The sequence below is a fragment of the Monodon monoceros genome, unplaced genomic scaffold (genome assembly GCF_005190385.1).
Source record: "Monodon monoceros isolate NGI ecotype Baffin Bay Population unplaced genomic scaffold, NGI_Narwhal_1 Super_Scaffold_9, whole genome shotgun sequence".
NCBI lineage: Eukaryota > Metazoa > Chordata > Mammalia > Artiodactyla > Monodontidae > Monodon > Monodon monoceros.
The window spans coordinates 55,641,481-55,664,727 of record NW_021703786.1 but is presented as its reverse complement, the minus strand read 5'-3'; the positions used below and the strand labels follow the sequence as shown (position 1 = coordinate 55,664,727).

At 41.3% G+C, this 23,247-nt stretch overlaps 1 protein-coding gene across 2 annotated transcripts in view; it reads left to right on the top strand.

The window, feature by feature from the left end:
- MYO1D (myosin ID) overlaps positions 1-23,247 on the top strand; it is a 344,440-nt gene that overhangs the window by 171,350 nt on the left and 149,843 nt on the right. Inside the window, exons 17-19 of one of the 2 annotated variants that reach the window (XM_029211074.1) lie at positions 14,997-15,220; positions 18,858-18,909; positions 19,900-20,004. In XM_029211074.1, coding sequence (XP_029066907.1) covers positions 14,997-15,220; positions 18,858-18,909; positions 19,900-20,004 — 381 coding nt within the window. Of the gene's footprint in view, positions 1-14,996; positions 15,221-18,857; positions 19,003-19,899; positions 20,005-23,247 lie in introns of both variants that reach the window. The other variant, XM_029211073.1, reaches the window with a different exon arrangement.

Here is a 23,247-nt window from a genome sequence, read left to right as displayed (position 1 = left end):
TGGGTGAGCCCATCCCAGGCAGTGGGTTGAGTACAGATTGGCTCCACGTGTGGCTTATTTTTTTCTGGTGTCAATGGATCCCAGGGGCATGTTCTTCTCATGGTAACAGCAAAAGCCTAAGAGGGCAAGGCTGACCACACAAGCACATTTCAAGCTGTTCAGGTCACGTGTATATATATCTCGTTGACCAAAGCGGGTCACATCAATGGGGTGACCCATGTAGGTCAAGAGTAAAGGAATGAATATTTGCTATCATAACAACTTAGCATGGGGTTTTCTGTAGATGACAACTAACTTAAAGCTACATTAACAATATATGTATTTGGAAGAGGAAGAAAATCCAGGATTCAAAGCAAAGTTATTTAGTAATAAGACAGTTTGCTATAGTTGTTATTTGAAGGTTAAGTCAAGACGCTACATGTTTTGTAGTCTTAGCCTGGCCAGGTACAGCCCTGAATGTGATGATCACAGGGAACTTGTTGCATGATGTTTGATTTGGAGGATAGACCTCCACAGATGTGGAATGAGCTACCTAGCTCCTTTTGCCATAATGTGGTGACTCAGTGAACTCCTTGGAGATGCGAAAAAGAAGCAAGAGTTTTCTGCCCCTCTGGCAGGACAGAATCTGTGCTGGGTAGCCTCGCAAGAAGAGAAGGGAACTAGAGAATACCTGTCAGCTGCTGAGTTAAAGCCAAAGCGACATTAATTACAGTATCTTCTCAGTCATCCCTGACCTATGAGCCTGAATAGCTAGTTCATCTAAGGGATCTAACCAAAAGCTGGTTCCTTATACTTTCATTGGAACCTGATTTTTGGTAATTTGAGAACTAGTATACAATATTTGTATATTTCAATTGGATAGAATTTCCCAGTCTAGGGTTTTTTTCCCCCCCTCTTCCCTCTCATTCCAGGAATAGAGGAATGAGATTATTCTCACAGGCCCAGTGAAAGAAAGGAATAATACACAGCAGAGTCTATGAGCTCTTTCTCAGTCTCTTTGGCTCCAGGACAGAATAAGGATGTACCAGGTCACATTTTCCTCAGTCACTTGATAAAAAGCAGTGACACTAAGGTGTTGACTTGTGTCAAGGAAAAAAAAAAAAAGGAAGAAAGTAAAAAGGCAAAGGGGGAATTTTTCCTGGAAAATCCTGTAACTGGGATGAGTAGGGAATTAGGAACTTAATTTAGAGTATCCATATTTAAGGTGAAGATCTTTACGTTTTTAGTGAAAGAAATTCTTTTAACGTAAACGAAACATTCACCGAAAACCAGACTTTTCACGCCTCCTGCTCCTCACTGGCAAACTGCAGCAGTTTGCCAAGCAGATGTTCATTCATGCTAGACTGCTCCAGAGCCACCAAGGGTCACCACTGATTTTGAAATTCCATTAAGACTTGAGAACTGCATGGCAGCTGCCGTGTGTTCCTTCCCTGAATGTTTCATCCTGGGCTTGGCTGGCTGCCCTGTTGTGTAACAGGATGAGTTGTCTGTCTCTCTTAAGTGAGCTCTTAAACCCTAAGGTTACTTGGTTGTAAAACATTCCGTGGGGCCTTTTTCACAGATAAGTCAGTCTTCTTTTAAACTTGTAATAAAAGATCTTTAGTATATTCAAGCCAGTAAGTATCCATTCATTCAACAAATGTGTTCATTGCCAGGCACCCTTTGGAGACACCCAGATGAATATAATAGAAATAGTCCTTCTCCTCATGCAGCATACATTCTAATTGAGGAGTAAGATAAAAAAAATGTAGTCAACAAATAATTATAAATTATGTAACAGTTGTGAAGGAAAGGAAGGCTTTAATTGGGGCGGTCATTCAGAGGACAAGGGAAATAGGCTGGTCAGGGAAGACCTCTCTGAGGAGGCGACATTAAAGTGAGACCGAAAAATTGAGAACGAGCTGACTCTAGGAAAAGTCCAGGGAGAGGAGATGCAAGCAGAGGGAACTACATAAGCAGAAAACTCTGCAGCAAGAGAGGGTGTGAACATTTGGAAGGCATTTCCAGCACTATCACTGCCATGTCTGTGCTTCTGTCACTTTTTTTTTTTTTTAATACTGGTGCACATGCCTTTCTTCAAGGCTCAGTGCAGCAGAATTTCTGTCTGTGAAGTTTTCAGCTGGAATTTGGGTTTAGGTTTTCTGGAGGGATACCTGGAGGGCAGCTAAGGAAGAGTTCCATGAAATATTGATCACAAGCCAGTTGAGATGAGTGAAAAAGACCAAAAAGAAGGGTAGAGTTTGACGGTCCTAAAATGTTTCACAGACCGAAAGAGCTGTTTATTGGCAAGTCTAACGCTGATGTTCGTTCTAAAAGCAGTCCGATTATTCTCTAAATCCAAGATGGGGTGAGCTGACTTTGTATGAAAATGCTGATTTAATATAACTTATATATTAAATCTATAGAATATACCCTTTCACTGTAGCTTACACCTTTTTCAGTCAAGTAATTTTATGTATGTGGGTGGGTGGGAGTGTGGCTATATATATATATCCTGATTGTTGTATATTCCTGATTATTTCCCAGTGTTTTTTTTTTATACAGCTATTTCAGAGGAGACATCCTCATAGAGATTTCCAATGTTAACTCTTCTTAATGCCTGACCAGGTAGGATCTGACTTAGGTTCATTCCACTCGCATATGTTCGATCCAAGTCGAACATTTCTGCTGTCATATTCATCAGCCGCAGCTGGTAACTCATTTGTATTTCAAAGAATCCAGAGCTGTAGTGGGCATTTCACACATCTTTAATTATGGATAACCTACTAGAGCAGACACAAGTTTCCTGCCATTCATGAAGTGATTGTGAAATAAAGGCGCTCTCCTATTTGTGATTGAGACCACTCCTCCACATAGAGCTTATTAACAAAACAAATTCTTTTTATAGGCACATATTTAAAGTTTTTTTCTAAGAGATGTGCAATTTTTATTTATTATTTAAATTTTTTGGCCACACCCCGAGGCATGTGTGTTCCCCGACCAGGGATCAAACCCACGCCCCCTGCATTGAAAGGCGGAGTCTTAACCACTGTACGGCCAATGAAGTCCCTAGAAACATATTTGATTTTTTTTTTTTACATCTTTATTAGAGTATAATTGCTTTACAATGGTGTGTTAGTTTCTGCTTTATAACAAAGTGAATCAGTTATACACATACATATGTTCCCATATCTCCTCCCTCTTGCGTCTCCCTCCCACCCACCCTCCCTATCCCACCCCTCTAGGTGGTCACAAAGCACCGAGCTGATCTCCCTGTGCTATGCAGGTGCTTGTTTCTCAAAAAATATCATTGTATCACAATGTGTTCAGTTGCAAGGAAGGGAGAAGGGGAGAAAGAGAGAGTAGGAGGGAAGGGGAAAGGAATAGAGGGTAGGGGAGGAGGGGAGAGCGTAAAAAGAAAACTCAATTCAGACGGGCACCGAGTATAACGGGGATTTATTTCATACATCAGGAAGCCTTCTCTTGGGTCATCTTCATTCTCAGTGTGGCTCCCCCTTGTGGTTGCCAGATGGCTGCCAACAGTTACAGAAGCCACGTTTCGTTATTCAAGGAAATCTCCTCTAGAAGTACTTGGACATTCTCTCCGAAGAGTGAGAAATTTTCTGTCTCAGAAACACCTAGAAAATGTCTTCTCATGTTTTATTAGCCACGACCAATAACCATGGCCAGCAGATGTTAAAAGGCAAAATGCTAAAGAGCCTTTGTAAATGTAATAAAAGTTTAGCTTATTTCATATATAAAAAGCCCTTACAAATCATTATGTAAAATTACAAATATGTGATGGACAAAAACAAGGAATGAAGAGAGAATCCACAACAGAAAAAATTCTAATAGCCAGTGAATTTTTAATATTCCTAATCAAAGCAGTTGAACCATAGCAACAATATGTTATCCTATATCAATCTGGTTAATTCTTTTTAACTCTCCGCCTGGTAGAGTTTGGAAATGAATACTTTAGTATGTGGCATTTGGAAATATAAATGAGTCACAGCAGCAATCCTATTTCTAGAATTAGAATATGTACAATGTTACTCCTAAAATGATATTTTAAATTGCAGAAAACACCAGAAATACCGCACAGTAGGAGGTTGGTTAACTGAATTATATGCATGTATCTGGTTGAGTACTGTGAGGCCGTTCAGAATCACATTATAGGAGGATATTTGATCACATGGGAAAATGTGCTTGATGTATCAAATAAAAAGCATTACAAAGCACTTTATGATTATTATGTGATCTCAGTTTTGTGTAAAATATGTATGTAACCATAAAAGAAAAATGAATACATTGGACCGCACACAATTTTTTTAAAAGACAACTTCTGTATGGTAGTATACCATAAATAGTACCAAAAGATCATTGCCATACTGGAAAAACTATTTAAAGTGCTAATAACAAAAAGATCATTTCCTTAATTTATAAAGAGCTCATACAAATCAATAAAAGACAATCCAAAGAAAATGGATTTAAAAGCTAGAAATATGCAGTTTATAAAAAAGAATTTTAAATGACTGATAAAAATGGACACGTTATATTTATATTATATTTATATTAGTTGAAAAATTAATTATATTCCTGTTGACATCCATCTTAAATCTGTTCTGACTTGATTGGTATATAACTAAGAAACTTCAGTCTTCAAATATTATGTTATAAATCATTTCTTGGGAAAGAAATAGATTAGGTAGTAGGATTTTTCAGATTTGTAGGTACAAGGTTGTGTTTCCGGTAGGATTTTCAGTAATATAGTTATAGCTATGTGTGCAAGTATAAAACCTCAACATCACTGAGACAACCTAGCATCTTAGTTTAGATTTTTCTCTAAATAGTAGCATTTCTGTCTGTCTCACCACAGCATTTTTCCAGCATGAGCTACTTAATACTCTGATCATACTAGTGTGTTGCCTACTGTTATGAGAAATCACGCACCCAACAGTGCAGCTGTATTCTTTTTTTTCTCTTTGGCATTGAGTTACGACCAGGAATGATCTTCATAGTTTTTTAATCATATTATGTTCAACTTGTGTAAATTTGCACTGTTGAAAAAGTATCTGTCCTTAATAAGTGTACTTTCTCTTATCCTGCCATTCCGCCTTACATTAATTACAGTCTAAGACAGAAAAATAAAAAGGGGAAGCATATTTAATGTTTACCCAAGTAATCTAAGGGGCCTTTTCCAAATTATTTCCTTCCTCCAACATTCTGAAATCCCCCCCCCCCCCCCGCCCAGGAAGCATCATCACCATCGGTGTGAACACTGGGAACCGGTAGCGTATTTGGGGTACAGGGATACATTGAAGAGCGCTGGTCTCAACAAAACCCTCCTGGCACCATCACCCATTGCCTACAGCCAGAGCCAGGCTCCTAGCAAGAGCTGTGAATATGAATCACATTCCTTTGTAGAAGCAGGGTTTTTAGGTCTGAAAAATGACTGTTTCTCAAAGCCAAGCATTTGCCAGCAAAAAATATTTTAATGTATGACTTCAAGAAACTTATGTCAAATGTATTCCCTGCTTTTGTTTAATGTTGAATTATTAGTACGAGAAACACAAAGCAGCAACGTACAAACATATGTCAAGCCTAAGTGCTTTAAAAACCTATTTTTAATTTGTATCAAGTGTCTAGCATAAGGCCTAGTACCTAATAATGAAATAATGTTTTCTCTCCCTAGTCTGAGGAGCCATAACCGTAATCAGATGAAAATCAAAGACAATGGCTGTCAATGCCACGCGCACGTTAGATCAGAAAGAACCTTTAACACTTTAAAATTTTCGTCCATTTTCAGTAGCTGTTAAGATAGAATATGAGTATGTGCTCTTATAAATCATCTAGTGTAACATCCTTGCTTTACAGCCGAAGCACCTGAAGCCTGCCAAGTAGTCTGTAGGGAATGCTGGCCTCTCCAGGGAAAGATTCTTTCCACTCCACCCCAACTCCCTGCCACTCAGGGAGCTGTCCCTCTCGCAGTGCTGGACTTCCTTGAAAGAGCCTCACTGTGACAGGAATCCAAGCTTCTTTACATGGAGGTTTCCATTGTTGTGACTTTTGAGCAGATCTCACTTCTTAGGGGATCAGTTGTAGTTGTTTCCCAGTTATCTCATAGGCATGTTTGGTTTTTCCTAGAATATCATAGGTGTCCCCTGTTTCCCTCTATATCCCCGATAGAAACCAAACGTACAGTAGGAATTTGGGAAATTCTTATAGAACGAACAAATGCTCAGTAATGCTTATGCCACCATGGCATGTTTTGGGATGGCATATACTGATCCCCTTCAAAATGAATGAGTAATCTGTGTACAAAGGGTTTTGTAGTTAAATTTTGTTTTTAAATTTTAAAAATTTAAATGTTTTTTAAATTTTGTGGAACAAAGTTAAAATAGGTTTACTTACACAGAACTTCCTAGAGCTTTTAATATGCTAATGTACATTATGAATCTCCAAAAAGGACTTGCAGTATGCAGCCTTCCTGAACTTACTGAAAATGGAACCCTTTTTTCAAGGAGCATTTCAAAGGCCCTATGTTCCAGAATTCACTTTTGAAACTCTATAGAAAAGAATGTTAGGATGCACCTTTGGCTGGTCCTTTCAAATACCAGTTATTATCTGAGTTTTTGAGAGATTTAGGGAACCATTCAAAATTGAGATCATTTGCAAGCATCTGAAACAAAGGTTACTGGGTTTTTGGTGGGTTTTTTTTTAAGGAATTCTGCATGTTCTAGATGCTAGATATAAAGGAAGAAAAGTCAGAACATTTGTTACATAAGATAAAAGCCCAACCTGTCCCCTGACTGGTTGATGAGCCACCTCCGTCTTGGATGACAGTGGATCTGGGGGTGGACGAGGCAGCAGGTGCCTTCACACAAACTTAAAACATCCCCAGATGCCTCGTTGGATCTACTGAAATGTCCAAACACTTGGCCCAAACCCTGAGGTTCTGTGTCCAAAAGCAGTTCTGAAATAGCCTTGACCTGAGCGATTTTTGAAGATGAATTATCAACTTTGTACCTCTTAAGAAAAAAAAATTTTTTTAACCAAACAGAAGAAAGCAACCACTTCAGTAGAGCTCCACAGGCAGTTTACTTTTGAACAAGATTGCATCCTGAAAGGCCCATCAGAATTACTTAACCCGTTTGCTGGATTAATTTTGTTTTCATTTATCTTCAGAATAATTGCAATTTGATTTTTGACAGAGTTAACGTTGAGCTAGTCTTCTGACAATAATTGACTAAGAGGTTCAATTGCTCCTTGAAGTTTCAGTTACAAGGAGGTTGTCAGACTACAGCATCACCATATTAGGCAACGACTGTATGCACTAAAGAATTTCTAGGCTAATGGATCTGGAGAAGGCCATATAGAAAATGTATGAGTCCCAAATGAAGGTTCACAAGTCAGCTAACTTGGCAAGTTAGTCTGCCAGACCAAGGTAGAGCTCAGGGGTGATCATTTCTAAATTACACCTCACACGCACATAGTTAAGTTCATCAGGATAATTTATAATGATAAGGCTCACACATGCTCTTTTTTTTTTTTTTTTGGAAGGGGGTGTCTCTTTATTTGAAGGTTTTACATCTGTTTATTGACTGAAGATCTGGTTATTTCATTTCTCTTTTTGATTTTTATTTTATATTGGAGTATAGTTGATTTACAATGTTGTGTTAACTTCAGGTGTACAGCAAGGTGATTCAGTTATACATATACGTGTATCTATTCTTTTTCACATTCTTTTCCCTTATAGGTTATTACAGAATATTGAGTAGAGTTCCCTGTGCTATACAGTAGGTCCTTGTTGGTTATCTGTCTTATATATAGTAGTGTGTATATGTTAATCTCAAACTCCTAATTTATCCCTCCCCTCCATCTTTCCCCTTTGGTAACCATAAGTTTGTTTTCTAAGTCTGTGAGTCTGTTTCTGTTTTGTATATAAGTTCATTTATATCATTTTTTTAGATTCCACATATAAGTGATATCATGATATTTGTCTTTCTCTGTCTGCCGTACTTCACTTAGTATATTTCGTTATTTCTTAATTTCTCCCCTAGGTCATCTGAAATGCTATTAATTTATCTGTAAAACCAAGGAATTTTGTGTCAAAATTTATGCTAAGAACTTACAAATTATATCCACTGGGTCTTAGTTTCTTCTTGGTACCTATTAACCTGCTATTCTGGTAAAAACCTGGGTACCGCACTAGCATTTTAAAAATAGCACATCAGGTCTTTATTCATTTTGTCCCTCATAGAGATATTTGGGTTGAAGAGGAATAACTCAGGAAATTTTTTCTGTCTTTGAATCTTCCTTTAAAATAACTCCTTCGTTAATCAATCATGAAATATTCCAAAATGGATGTCGTATTCTAAATATGATGGGGTATATGGATACCAAAGATAGATTTTGTGTATTTTACAATTTGCTCAGAGTTCAGCCTGGTACCTAAATAAATTGTCCTCCACCACAACTCTTTAGCAACCATATACTGTCAGAACTCAGCCAGAATTACTGTATGGAGGACTTGAGGCTAGAAATAGAAGAAAAATGCTTCTCCCAAAAGTTCTCCCTAGGCATGGAGGGCCTGGGAAGCTTGGAAGCTGGAATTTTGAAGGATTTCGGTTGTAGAAACTAAGAGAATATCCAATTCAGGGCAACAGGGAGCTGTGTGAGAACAGGCAGAAAAGACCCAACACCCAATAATGACTAGAAAACAAAAACACGGAGAACAAGAGAAAAACAGAAAGCTGACCTGTGTTTGTTTCTGAAGCTAAACTGAAGATATGTAATTGACCTATTTCTTAACAGAGTGTTACCTAGGATCCTACATCTTTTGCAAAGTGTATCTTGTACTTTAATGACTGACAGATGTTGCTTTGAAATGCCTGACCACCAAGGAAGAGGAAAACATGGTCAAATTAAGATGGCATTATAAAACATCTGGTTAGACATGACAGACTGTGCTTATATCTACTCCTCTCAAAACCCCTCAATCAGCAGTAAAGGATGAAAATTGGAGAAACCCACAAGGACAAATAGAACCATAATGGAAACAACAGCAGAAAAGATGCATCAACATAATTTTGGAAATAAGTGAACATGCGGTTAGCCCCCCGAGCTGGTGGAGAAAGCTGAAATCTAAGTGCCTGCAGACAAGCAAGCCAGGTCACCCAACCATTGGGCTGTAGGAAGATTCAGGATGGAAAGGACCAGGTACCTCTGTAGGTGGGGGTGAGGGGTGGAGCTGGAGGAGTAGAAGGGTTGAAACTCTGTATAAAGAGCAATTATAACGACTTCCCTGGTGGCGCAGTGGTTAAGGATCCACCTGCCAATGCAGGGGACACGGGTTCGATCCCTGGTCTGGGAAGATCCCATGTGCCACAGAGCAACTAAGCCCGTGCGCCACAACTACTGAAGCCCGCACTCCTAAAGCCCGTGCTCCACAACAAGAGAAGCCACCGCAATGAGAAGCCCGCCCACTGCAACGAAGACCCGACACAGCAAAAAATTAATAATTAATTATTTTAAAAAGAGAGCAATTGTACACCCAGCTCTCCTAACCTCACAAAGTTGGAGGAGCTACCTCAGTCTCATTCTGATAGAAGACAAGAAGTTTACTCTGAAGAAATTGAACCAGAGAAGCTCTGGGCTTGGGGACACCATGCACCAGTGGAGGAGAGGGGTCAGGCACCATGTTGCAATCAAGTAAATTAAGTGAAAGTCTAGATACGAAAGATATCCTCCAGCCCCCTTCACTCAGAATTCTGGCAGCAATGAGAAAACAGTTTAAGGTACGGACATTACTGGGGTCCCCCACAGATGGCTGGTCCCCACCTAATCACCCTGTAGTGAAGTCCACCACCCACAAAGCACACATACAGAGCTTCCAAGTGGCTTTTCACTTTTCAGTGAATGGACAGCCAAGGATCCCCAGACGTTCAAGCAAGGCCTCTAGCTCAAAAGACCAAGACGAAGACAAACGGGAGAAGAGGGGATTTATGGGTAACACATGCAATGTAGGGAGCAGCATAAAAACTAAAACCAGAATTCATCTGCTTGAGAGGAAGGATGCTTTTGTAAAACAAGAGCAACATGCTTTTTTTTTTTTTTTTTTTGCGGTACGCGGGCCTCTCACTGCTGTGGCCTCTCCCGTTGCGGAGCACAGGCTCCAGACGCGCAGGTTCAGCGTCCATGGCTCACGGGCCCAGCCGCTTCATGGCATGTGGGATCCTCTCGGACCGGGGCACGAACCTGTGTCCCCTGCATCGGCAGGCGGACTCTCAACCACTGCGCCACCAGGGAAGCCCAACATGCTTTTAAAAGGGATATTTGGAGAACGAGGATGAGTTCTTGAAAGTGGAAAACGTGACAGCAAAAATGAAAGGTTCAGTATCAGGCTTGCAAGATGAAGTTGAAAACATTCAGTCACCCAACAAATACTATTTTTTTTTAAACATCTTTATTGGAGTATAATTGCTTTACAACGGTGTGTTAGTTTCTGCTGTGTAACAAAGTGAATCAGCTATACATATACTATATCCCCATATCCCCTCCCTCTTGCGTCTCCCTCCCACTCTCCCTATCCCACCCATCTAGGTGGTCACAAAGCACCAAGCTGATCTCCCTGTGCTATGCGGCTGCTTCCCACTAGCTATCTGTTTTACATTTGGTAGTGTATATATATCCATGCCACTCTCTCACTTCATCCCAGTTTACCCTTCCCCCTCCCTGTGTCCTCAAGTCCATTCTCTACATCTGTGTCTTTATTCCTGTCCTGCCCCTAGGTTCTTCAGAACCTTTTTTTTTTTTTAGATTCCATATGTATGTGTTAGCATATGGTATTTGTTTTTCTCTTTCTGACTTACTTCACTCTGTATGACAGACTCTAGGTCCATCCACCTCACTACAAATAACTCAATTTCGTTTCTTTGTATGGCTGAGTAATATTCCATTGTATATATGTGCCACATCTTCTTTATCCATTCATCTGTCGGTGGACACTTAGTTTGCTTCCATGTCCTGGCTATTGTAAATAGAGCTGCAGTGAACATTGTGGTACATGACTCTTTTTGAATTACGGTTTTCTCAGGGTATATGCCATACGACCCAACAAATACTATTGAGTGGCTACTATGTCCTTGGCGTTGTTCCAGGCAGTGGAGATTCATCAGTGAGCAAAAGAAGCAAAGATCCCTGGCCTAGTAGAGCTTAAATTCCAGTAGAGGGAGAGCGTAAACAATACAGTCATATGTAAATTACAGGTGTTGTAGAGGGTTAAGTGCTGGAGGCAAGAGAAGAAAACAGAGCATGGTATAGAGAGTGGAGAGTACCAGGAGAGGAGGGCGGACAAGGGGAATTTTTTACATAGATGGTCAGGGCCGGGCTCACTGGGAAGGTGACAGCTGAGCATGGACTTAGAGAGTGAGGAAGATAGCCATGTGATACGATATCTGGAGGACGATCCTTCCAGGCAGAAGGAAAAGCCCTGAGACAGGAGGCCTGTGCAGGGTAGAGCAGGGCCCAGTGTGGCTGGAGTGAGCCAGGGAGAGGACAGTGGAAGGAGCTGGGCGGTGACAGTACCAGCTCATGTGGCCCTTGTGGGCCAGGGGAGGGGCTTTGGCTTTCACTCTGGGGGAGCTGGAGCACTGCGGCAGTGTTTTAAGCAGAGAAGTGACACGATCTGACTTTGGTCTCAAAAGGATCACTCGGGGGACTTCCCTCGTGGCGCAGTGGTTAAGAGTCCGCCTGCCAATGCAGGGGACACGGGTTCGAGCCCTGGTCCGGGAGGATCCCACATGCCACGGAGCAACTAAGCCTGTGGCCACAACTACTGAAGCCCGCGTGCCTAGAGCCTGTGCCCTGCAACAAGAGAAGCCACTGCAATGAGAAGCCCACGCTTGCTGCAACTAGAGAAATCCCGTGTGCAGCAATGAAGACCCAACACAGCCAAAATAAATAAATTAATTAATTTAAAAAGAAGAAAAAGGATCACTCGGCTGCTGTGTTGAAAATTAACTGTAGGGGGTCAAGGTACTGAAGAGAGGAATTGTGTCTAAAATTCAGTAGCAGGGATGTGTGACCTGTGGCCCTAATGTTCTCTTTTTATACCTCAGTGTGTCCTCCAATTCACCCGCTCTGTTCGCCTCTATCCGTGGTTCCACCTAAGAAATGAGTTGCTTGCCCTCTCCGTCACCCTGATCCCTGCCTTGTACCTTCTGATAACTTCCTCTCCCAGATCCCATCAGATCTCCTTCAGGGTTCAGCCCCCACTCTCTTGCATCAGATCCTAAAGCACATAATGTCTGGTTGGTTCCACTTTTCGTGTTCATATTGTTGAATGAGGGCCCCTCTGGCTCCCTGGTTTTTTGCTGAACCTCTCTAGGCATAATCAAATAAGCATTAAGCATTTTCTTATTGAATATAATATTTAGTTTTCCCCCTTTTTAGACTCTCTGTCATCAGGCTAAGTCCTTTCTGGAGGTAAGCTTTGTATGACTTGAAAAACCCCCACAGTTTAAGCTCTTTAAACAAAGAGGGAAACGGGAAGATCTGTCTCATACCTTAAGTTCCAACCTTCAGACCCTTCATGAGACGATCAGCCACAGCCTTTCTCCCACACAAAGGCCTGGGGAGCGTATCCGTTTATAAGGGATTATAAGGGAAAATATATGAATCATTTTTTTGCACAGAAATCATTTGCCTCCATAGTTTTTCACTGCTACTTTTTCTCTGATGTTAGAAAAATAAATAAAGCCAAAGGGACTTCTGATAAAGTTGATGATATAACTGCAGGCCCACAAAATTCCTTTCTCCCAAATGGTATAGTTAATATAACAGATGTAATAATGTAAACACTATTGACTTTAAATTTTTGATGTAATTATTATTGGGATTATAAAGGAGAGGTAATAGTGATGGTAGGAGAGCTAAATCACCAATTTCTGTAATTTGGATAGGGTCTCAAAGGATCCAGCAAGAAATAACAGTATATGTGTATTATACAGCATATGTGTATACTGTGTGTATGTATGTGTATACATATAAATAAATTATATGTGTATTTAACTGCCACGAGAAGAAGCAGTTAAAATAGTTGGCATGAAATGACACTGTGAGATGGGGAGGTGGGCTTAGGTGGGCAAGGGGAAGGGCTGCTGTCTTTTTTATAGCATTTTTGTGCTGATTTTTCAACTACACAAAACCTAAATAAACTAAGGACACAGATGAAATCTGAAAGGTCCAAAAAAAAAAAAAAACCTACCCCTTAAAAAGCACCTACTTATACTTTTTTTTTCAGATTATACTAGAGTCTAACCAAAAACATTTTAATAAAAAATCTTTATAAAACACTTTTTGAAAATTATAAGATTGATTTCCTGTATAGATGTGGCTCCAGGGGGGTCTTAATTTCCTTCCTCTTAAAAAAAAAAAAAAAGCAACAAACAGTATGAAACTTTAAAAATGTGTTTTCTTTAAAAAACTGAATCACAGATTTCTACCCTCTAATTGTACTCTTTTGGTTTTTCAAGATACTAAAGAAGGGACCTTTATTTTAGCACTTGGGTGGAGGCCTGACAAAGCTGTGTGCGTGATAGATTCGTCTACAAGAAGAGAGGCATCTTGACTAAAACAGGTTACTGTGCCGATGCCACATGCAGCAATGAGTGACTTTTCACTGCCTCTTTGTCTTTATATATTCTGTTTATACGTGAGCTCCAGGTTCATCAGAACTTGCTCCTATGTCGCGTTTCCCTCACATATCATGGTTTTTCTTGACCCATTAGTTCCTCTTTGGGGTCCGTGGATGGCCTCCTCATATTTGTACAGCAGGCTGGAAAGGGAGGGCTTTGCAAGCACTTGGTACCTGTTTAGGAGCCTTCATGAAGACCAACCTAAAATGGCTGAATAAAAGAGGTATCATACCAGTTTTTCTGAGAGAAAGTGGTGGACACAGATGGGGATCTAAGAAGAAATAAAAGAACCCTGAGTGATCCTGGAGAACCCATACTGTGGGCTTTGAACTGGAGGTTGAATATCTTGGTCCTGAGAGGCCAGAGACAGGGAGGGAAGTAGTACCCTCAACCTAAGAACTGAGACAGTCAGTTAAGTAGCAGCAGTGAGTATCACCTGGAGCGTGATGGCGATGTGTACGAGGAGTTTATCCAAGAAAACAATGAGGACGTTTGGGGTCTTGGGACTGTAGTAGCAGAAAGGGAAAGAAAGGGATTTATACTGGAAATACCGTGGAAGAAAGAAGACGTTTGGTGGTAGAAAGCATATTTAGGGGAAGAGCCAATAATGAAGATCACACCAAATTTCTTTTTACTTGAGAGATTGAGAAGTATGGGGTCCTGAAAAAAATATAAGTATCTGTGAGTTCACCGTGTTTGGATAAAGCAGGCGCTGAGACGTTTACATAATGTCTGATTGATTTCTGATCACTGAAAAAATTTAACAGATTCATATTAGTAACTTGTTTTTTACCCTTTCTCCACGAATACGTCTAAATTCTTGGGACTTTACCTGGGGAGGGGGGGCTGCACAGACTGTATATAAATCAGTTCATACATCCAATGCGACATTACACTAGTGGCCAATGTGTATAATCTATGCAAAGCTAGGTTTCATAAGAGAACTATGGATGCTGAGGGCTTTGTGTTCTGACTCATCTTGCTTCCTTTCAACATTCTTAAAATATTTATCCAAAGATAATGGTATTTTGGCTTTCTTCTTTACACGACCGACCGTAAAGTTAGAACAGGGCTCTGCTTCAGACTCCGCGCACGCCTCCTTAGGAGGTAACGAACAGCTAGACACTGAATCAAAATGACGGACGTGACTCCTAGTGCCATCTGTTGGTGGCAGGCAGAACTGACATGCTCTGGCTGATTTTGTGACGCATACAAATTGCCAGGTTGAGCTTCTAAGTAAAGGAGCTTCTGTGATTTCAATGTGATCTGCTACTCAGCCAACCAGCAACATTTTCCTTTTTTTTTTCCTCTATTGCGAAGGTGTGGCGGGGCACCCTGGCCCGTATGCGGTACAAGAGGACCAAGGCGGCTCTGACAATTATCAGATACTACCGGCGCTACAAAGTGAAGTCGTACATCCACGAGGTGGCCAGACGCTTCCACGGCATCAAGACCATGCGGGACCACGGCAAGCACGTGAAGTGGCCAGCCCCGCCCAGAGTGCTTTGCCGTTTCGAGGCAGCCCTACAGGCTATTTTTAATAGGTAAGGACTTGGTATGTGCTGCATCCGTTTGTGGCAGTACACGTACTATATAAATTTACGGATCTGAGACCGTGACATTAGCTCCACCATTTGCTACGTGACATTGCTTTTACCTTGTGTCTCCACCTTCGTAGATTTCACTTTCGAAGGGCATTTGCCTACCCCTCCAAATAATAGAACGGTCCATTTATTTTTCCATTAGCAGTAGACAGCAGTATGCCACAAGGCCTGAATCCAGCCAAGTTTAAGATAAGCTAGTAGCATGATGTCTCTACTTTCTTTTACTAGCAAAAAGATAACTTTATTAAAATCACCACACATCACTCACACTAGGATGTCTGTTCATCCTTTCAGAGCAGGGGTTCTCTATCCCGCACCTGACATTCACAAGGAGTTTATAAAACACACTGATGCCCAAGTCCCACCTCCAGAAAGTCCTGTTTAATGGTGCTGGGGAGCGGAGCCCAAGCGGAGGTCCTTTTTAAAGTTTTCCAGGTGATTTTAAAGTAAAAGGCAGAAAACACTGTTATAGAGCAAGCTATTTTTTTAAACAAATAAGTAAGTAAGTTAATTAATGCCCATGCAACATTTGATACATTTCCAGCTAATCTTCATTTTCTTAATAAACTGCCCTGCATCTGACTTTGTAGTTATTCATAGCTCCTTTCTCCTCGTTTTTTGAGCTTGTTTGTTGACAGCGTGCACCAGATATGTTTAGCTATGTCTCAGGTACAGCCATCTAGTCGCATAAACTAGGCTGATGGTTCTCAAATGTGGTCGTTTGGCATTATGGTATTCCGCCCAGAACACCATGAACTAATTAACGTATTGATGTAATTGATGTATTGAAGGTAAATCAATGTATTGAATGGCAGATATCAAAAAGAAAGAAAACGCATGCAAGGAAAACTCTTTAGTACATATCTCATTTGCTTTTTAAAAAAAATGATTGCTCATAAAAAGAAAAAAATAAAACAGTAGAGCATTATTGAAAGCAAAAGCACCCCAGCCCTCCGTTCTCCCATGCAATACTATAAATGTTAGCTGTAAATCTTGGCAGCCTTTTTACTGCACAGATAAATTTTTTTTCATGAATTATGTCATCTGTCACCTGCATTTTTGACATAATCTAAAAAGTGATTAAATGATACGTGAATATATGCTCATTTTTTTTGAAGTGACATAGGGACTTCCCCGGAGGTCCAGTGGTCAAGACTCTGTGCTCCCACTGCAGTGTCATGGGTTCGGTCCTGGTCGGGGAACTAAGATCCCACATGCTACGCGATGCAGCCAAAAAAAATTTTTTTAAGTAAATAAAGTGACATAATATAAAAATTTACAGGATATAAAGTTGAAAGCCTCCACACCTCCTCTTGTCTCTCCCCATTTTATTTCTTTCCCCTAAGATAACCACTCATTAACAATTAGTTTGTATCCTTCTAAATCTTTGTCTACGCACTTACGAACACATACACACGCAAGAGAAGCATGATACAGTGGTTAAGAACACACACCCTGGAGCCTGGGTTCATATTCTAGCTCTGCCACTGACTAGCTGTGTAACCTTGGGCAAACGAGTTAACCTCTCTGTGCCTCAGTTTTCTTATCTGTAAAAGGGCCATAATCATAGCACCTGCTCATAGGGTTGTTGAAAGTGTTATGAGTAAATATGTATAAAGCATTTCAGGTAGTGCCTGACACATAATAAGTACTATGGAAATGTGTGCTTATACTGTGAGTGTGTATGCATTTGGGTTTTTTTCCCCTCTCTTTTTTCCACAAGGAGGACTCTATGTATGGTTATATGACTTTACTTAAAAATAAGTCTTGGAGACCTGTCCATCACAGTAAATAAAGATCTATGTCATATCTTTAATGGCTGCAAAGAATTATTGATTTTGATGATGTCGCACTGTAGCCTGTATAGTCTTCTTTTTTAGACTTGGAGGTTTTCTGTATGGCCTAGAATTGATTATTTTTTGTAAAACTCAGTTTATTCATTCAGCAAGTATTTACCCAACACCTGCTGTGTCACAGACACTGACTTAGGTTCTAGGGATGCAGTGACAAACAAGAAAGATGTGAAATACTGTCCCAGCCTTCTTAGGGCTTATAGTCAATGAGCATTTTGAACATAATACATCTGCTCTGTGTCTTGACTGTACACACACACACACACACATTGAATGAATCTTGCCAGCTGTGTTAATCTAGTTCAAAGGCACACTTTTTCTGTAAAGGGCCAGATAGTAAATATTTTAGGCTTTGTGGGCCCCATATGGTCCTCGTCACATATTTTATTTTGTTTGGTTAAACACGTAAAAACTATTCTTAGCTCTATGGGCCGCGTTTGGCACAGGCTGTAGTTTACCAACCCCTGGTCTAGTCCCTGTATCACATTTCATTTATTCTTGCGTTTTTGATCTGTAGAATCCTGAGAGAAGTGTGTTAAAGGATTTTGCTGTGATTGTGGGGTCTTGTTTTCTTCTGCCGCCTCCACAGTGTGTGTCTAATCGTGCTTCAGCTCGCTCCCACGCCTCCTAGTAATTCTTTTTCATCCTGGGAAGGCTGGGAGCCTTCCTCACGCCCAGCTTCTTCTTCACGTGGCCGAGGCTGCTCACTTGTCCGGCGGCGGCTGTTGTCGTCTACACGTGTTTAAAGATGGCAGGTTGCTTGATCAGGATGAGGAAGTGTGTGTTGCACCACCCCCAGGTTGGGTGGCTCGGGTCCGGGTTCCCCGGCACAGCTGTTTGCCATGGGTCTCTGGAGTCGGTCAGCTGTGGACCCTGTCCTGGGCCCCTGTGGGCAGTGAAGAGGGGACAGGCTGACCGGGCACAGGGCCCCCTTGGCTCTGTGGATCCTGGCCCCGGCTCTCCCTCTGACACCCCCTCCTGTTCCCCTCCCCCAGGCCCCTGCTCCAGCTGCCAGGACTCCTTGCTTGTCCTCTCACACACCAAACAAGCTCACACTTTAGAGCCTTTGCACGCACTGTTTTCTCTTCCTGGAACAAGTATCCGTACAGCTGGCACCTCCACTTCCTGCTCACATATCCTTATCAGGGGTGCCTCCCAGACCACCCACTGTGACTAACACCTGCCCCCTGGTCCTTCCCTCTGCTGCATTCCTGTCCTCCTTTCCTTGCCTTATTTTCTTCCATAGCACTAATCACATCATCCATACTGTGTGTTTAAGCATGGGTTTATATCTTGTCTGTCTCTGCTCTCTAGAATATCAGCACCTAGCAGAAAGGACCTTCATCTGTTTGTTTACTGCTGTGCTTCCACTCCCTAGAACGGCATCTGGAGTTTAGTACGTGCCTAGAAAACATTTGCTGAATGAATGAATGATGAATCCAAAGTTCCTACACCCTAACTATAGATATGAGAGAGTCCACGTATCACTAAATTCCGGTTGCTTCCAAAACACGCAAACAGCAGAGGAAGTTCTACAAAAAACTCTCTGTCCCCATACAGCTATGTGTATTTTAACATGTTCTATGTATATTTTAGAGGCATTTTACTTTTTTTAGGGTAGGACGCGAGTAATTTAATTCTACTTAATGGCTGCTTCAGTTATTTTTGAGAATGAATGGGATGTTATTTCTAAAGTCTCATACATTTTGCTTGTTTACTTATAGATGGAGAGCATCCCAGCTCATCAAGACCATACCTGCTTCAGACCTGCCCCAGGTTAGGGCAAAGGTTGCGGCTGTAGAAATGTTGAAGGGTCAAAGGGCTGACCTTGGGCTCCAGAGGGCCTGGGAGGGCAACTATCTTGCTTCGGTAAGTCCAGGAGGACAGAGTGGGATCCACTGCTGCTCCCTTAACAAAGAAAGAGAAGAATTTTTCTCCAAGTATTTGTAGAAAGACTAAGACACCTTCAGAAACTAAATTTCTATGAGAGATACTAAACTAAAAGATTTTATTGCTTCTCAGTGTACGATATTCGATGTTTCCCTCACTTTAAAGAGTTCTCTGCCTTGTACCCATATGAATTAGGTACATTCAATAATCTGGCTTCGATCATTTAAACGTTCCCTTGCATAATTCAGCAACTATTTTTAATTACCACCTTTGTATCAGTTATTCCCAAAGCTGGGAATTCACCCTCTCTCCCATTCCTTATTTTTAAAATATTCTAGGACCGTTGGTGTTATAATAACCCTTTAGTAGCTTATCATCTGGGATGGGGAGGTAAAAAGTACATGTGTGAAGTTATGTGAGTAGAGTTATAAAGCAGTAAAAGACTGCCTTCTCATCTAAAATGTTAAGCAGGGCTTCCCTGGTGGCACAGTGGTTAAGAATCCACCTGCCAATGCAGGGGACACGGGTTCAATCCCTGGCCTGGGAAGATCCCACATGCCGCAGAGCAACTAAGCCTGTGCGCCACAACTACTGAACCTGCGCTCTAGAGCCCACGAGCCACAGCTACTGAGCCCGTGTGCCGCAACTACTGAAGCCCACGTGCCTAGAGCCCACGCTCCACAACAAGAGAAGCCACTGCAGTGAGAAGCCTGCGCACTGCTACCAAGAGCAGCCCCTGCTCGCCGCAACTAGAGAAAAGCCCGTGCGCAGCAACAAAGACTCAGTGCGGCCAAAAATTAATTAATTAATTAATTAAAATAAAATAAAATAAAATGTTAAGCATACTCATTTTATCGTGTTTCCTTTTTCTTTCAGAAGCCAGATACACCTCAGACCTCAGGCACCTTCGTCCCCGTTGCGAATGAACTGAAACGGAAGGACAAATACATGAACGTCCTCTTTTCCTGTCATGTCCGTAAGGTAAGGCAAGCTTGAAAGAGACCTCCTTGGAAAGAAAAGACTGATTTCAGGCGAAACTGACTTAGCTATGACCACAGTAAAGCAGAACAATAGGTACATAACTGGCTGCACCATCAGTGAGCTCTACCTGTATATAGGGTGAGGCATTGATGGAATGGCTAAGTGACTACAAGTTTGGGGTTAGGCTATAAAGACTAATTAGGGAAGTGAATATTTTTGGTAGCCATTTCTTTTTAAGACAGGAGAAGGGGAATCTCCCTGAGGTCAGGGATTTGTATTTTACTGCATGTATCTTTCATAGCACTTTGTCTATAGCACACTGGTCTGGCTTGTATTTAATGGTCATTCAGTACTTTTTATACATGTTTTATTATGTTTTTTTTTTAAAAAAGCAGGGAACGGGGAGAAAACGTAATTTGGAAAAGGGAGAAGGACATAGTGGGGCTTGGAAGTGGGGTGGAGGGGAATTATGTGCTATGACTATATTTGCTTGTCTGAAGCAGGACACGTGAGGACTGTTTTTTACCTGGGGATGAGAGCAGTTGAGCAAGTGGAAATATGGAAGCCGGGAAGTGGAAGGAAAGGGATATAGTTGGTGTTTAAAACCTTAAAACACTGGTTTTCAAAAAAGAGAGGGAAAATTGAGATGATTGTAAAAGAGCATTTTGAAAAATTATGCAAATAAATTTTAAAATACCAATGAAATGGGTGAATTTAAGAAAAATATTGCCTAGATTGACCCCAGAAATGATATTGACATAAATATGCCAATATTCCAAAGGAGGAATTAAGAAAATTATCAAAGAATTACTTATAACAAAGGTCCAGATTTAGGTGATTTTAGAGCTGTTTCGTATCACATCTTCAAAAAGTGCATAATTGCAGTATTATTCAGATCAAAATAGTGAAATATTATTTTTCAACTATAAATTTAGCAAACTTTAAAGTGTTGATAACAACCAATATTCTCAAGGGTTTAGGGAAATGCTATTGGTAGGAGTATAAGATACAGTCCTTTTGAATGGACAATTTGGCAGTACTTATCAAAATTTAAAATACACAGACCAGGACTTCCCTGGTGGCACAGTGGTTAAGAATCCACCTGCCAATGCAGGGGACACGGGTTCGAGCCCTGGTCCGGAATATCCCACATGCCACGGAGCAGCTAAGCCTGTGAGCCACAACTACTGAAGCCTGCACGCCTAGAGCCCGAGGTCCGCAGCAAGAGAAGCCACCACAATGAGAATCCCGCATACCACAACGAAGAGTAGCCCCTGCTTGCCGCAGCTAGAGAAAGCCCGTGCGCAGCAATGAAGACCCAGTGCAGCCAAAAATAAATAAATAAATAAATTTTTAAAAATAAATAAAATGAAATACACAGATCACTTTATCTAGGAATTCCATAACTCAGGATTTATCCTGAAATTATTTACACATATATCCAAAGATAGATATATGAATAGTTGCATACATTGTAGCAGTCAAAAAACTGGGTGAAAAAACATAAGTATGCATCCGTATGTGATTGGATTAATAAATAATCATGTATGAACACAATAGAATACAGTGTATCTACTAAAATGAATGAAAGGATAAAGGTTAAAAAAGCAAAAGGACAAAATATGTGAAACTGGTTTTCAGGACAGTGCACATGCGGGAGGGTTGGACTGGGAGTTTGAGGTTAGCAGATGCAAACTATTACATATAGAATGGATAAACAACAAGGTCCTACTCTATAGCACAGGGAACTATATTCAATACCCTGGAACAAAACCACAACGGAAAAGAATATAAAAAAAGAATGTTTATACGTGTATAACTGAGTCACTTTGCTGTACAGCAGAAATTAACACAACAGTGTAAATGAGCTGTACTTCAATTAAAAAAAAAAAAAATACAGTGCACATCCAGCAAGGAAAGACAGTGATCCCCGAAGGATGAGAAACAAATGAAGTGAGCCCTACCATTAGCCAGTTTACTTCCTGGAGAGAGTTCTGGTCCGTGGCATGAGCAGGGGGGCAGCCAAAGCAGAGCTCGGTAGGCTCCCTAACTGGAAAGACAGAGCTGCGAGCTGGGAGATGCTAAGATAGCTGGAGTTCGTAGCACAGAGTACCAGAACAGAGAGAGTGCACAGAGAGAACTCCAGAGATCTCCAGAGGGTCCACTTCAGGTATTGAGCTGAGTAGCTCAGCACATGCATGTGAGGAAACCACCCAAGGCTTGGGAAAGGACCACCCGGAGAATCAGAGGTAACAATGCCCAGTGCTCACACAGGCTTGCAAGCAGTGCCTGTCCCCACAGCCAGATTGGAAAAACCTCATGATTCGTGGGACATTGGGTAGAATCCCGACAAGAATCTTGGCCTCAGTGGTGGGGTATAATTAGCCCTGACTAAACACTGCCCTAATCCCACCCAGCAAATCACCAGAAGAACCAAACTGTTTCCAAGTAATCTAACAGTGTCCCAGAACAAAGCCCTCAAATATTTATAGGAATACAAAATATCCAGCACTCAGAAGATGAAATTAGAGTGCATAGCGTCCAATCAAAAATTACCAGGCAGGGCTTCCCTGGTGGCACAGTGGTTGAGAATCTGCCTGTCAATGCAGGGGACACGGGTTCGAGCCCCTGGTCCGGGAATATCCCACATGCCACGGAGCGACTGGGCCCGTGAGCCACAACTACTGAGCCTGTGTGTCTGGAGCCTGTGCTCCGCAACAAGAGAGGCCAGGACGGTGAGAGGCCCGTGCAAGGCGATGAAGAGTGGCCCCCGCTCGCCGCAACTAGAGAAAGCCCTCGCACAGAAACAAAGACCCAACACAGCCAAAAATATAAATAAATAAATGAATTAATTAAAAAAAAAAAATTACCAGGCATACAAAAACAGCAGGAAACTATAACCTAAAATGAGAAGAAAAATCAATCAAACTGATCCAGAACTGACACAGATTATAGAATTAACAGACAAGGTCATTAAAACAATTGTTTTAGTAAAATATGGATATTTTATGAATAGAAATGAAAAATACAGTGTCTGAGGTTTAAAAAAAATACACTTGATGGAGTTAACAGTTTAGACATATGCAGAAGAAGAGTAAACTTGAAGATATAGCAATAAAACTACCCGGAATGAAATACATGGACTTCCCTGGTGGCCCAGTGGTTAAGAGTCCGTGCTTCCACGGCAGAATGAAATACACAGGGTTGGGGGGCGGGGAGAGATGCTTCCCCGAAAGAACAGAA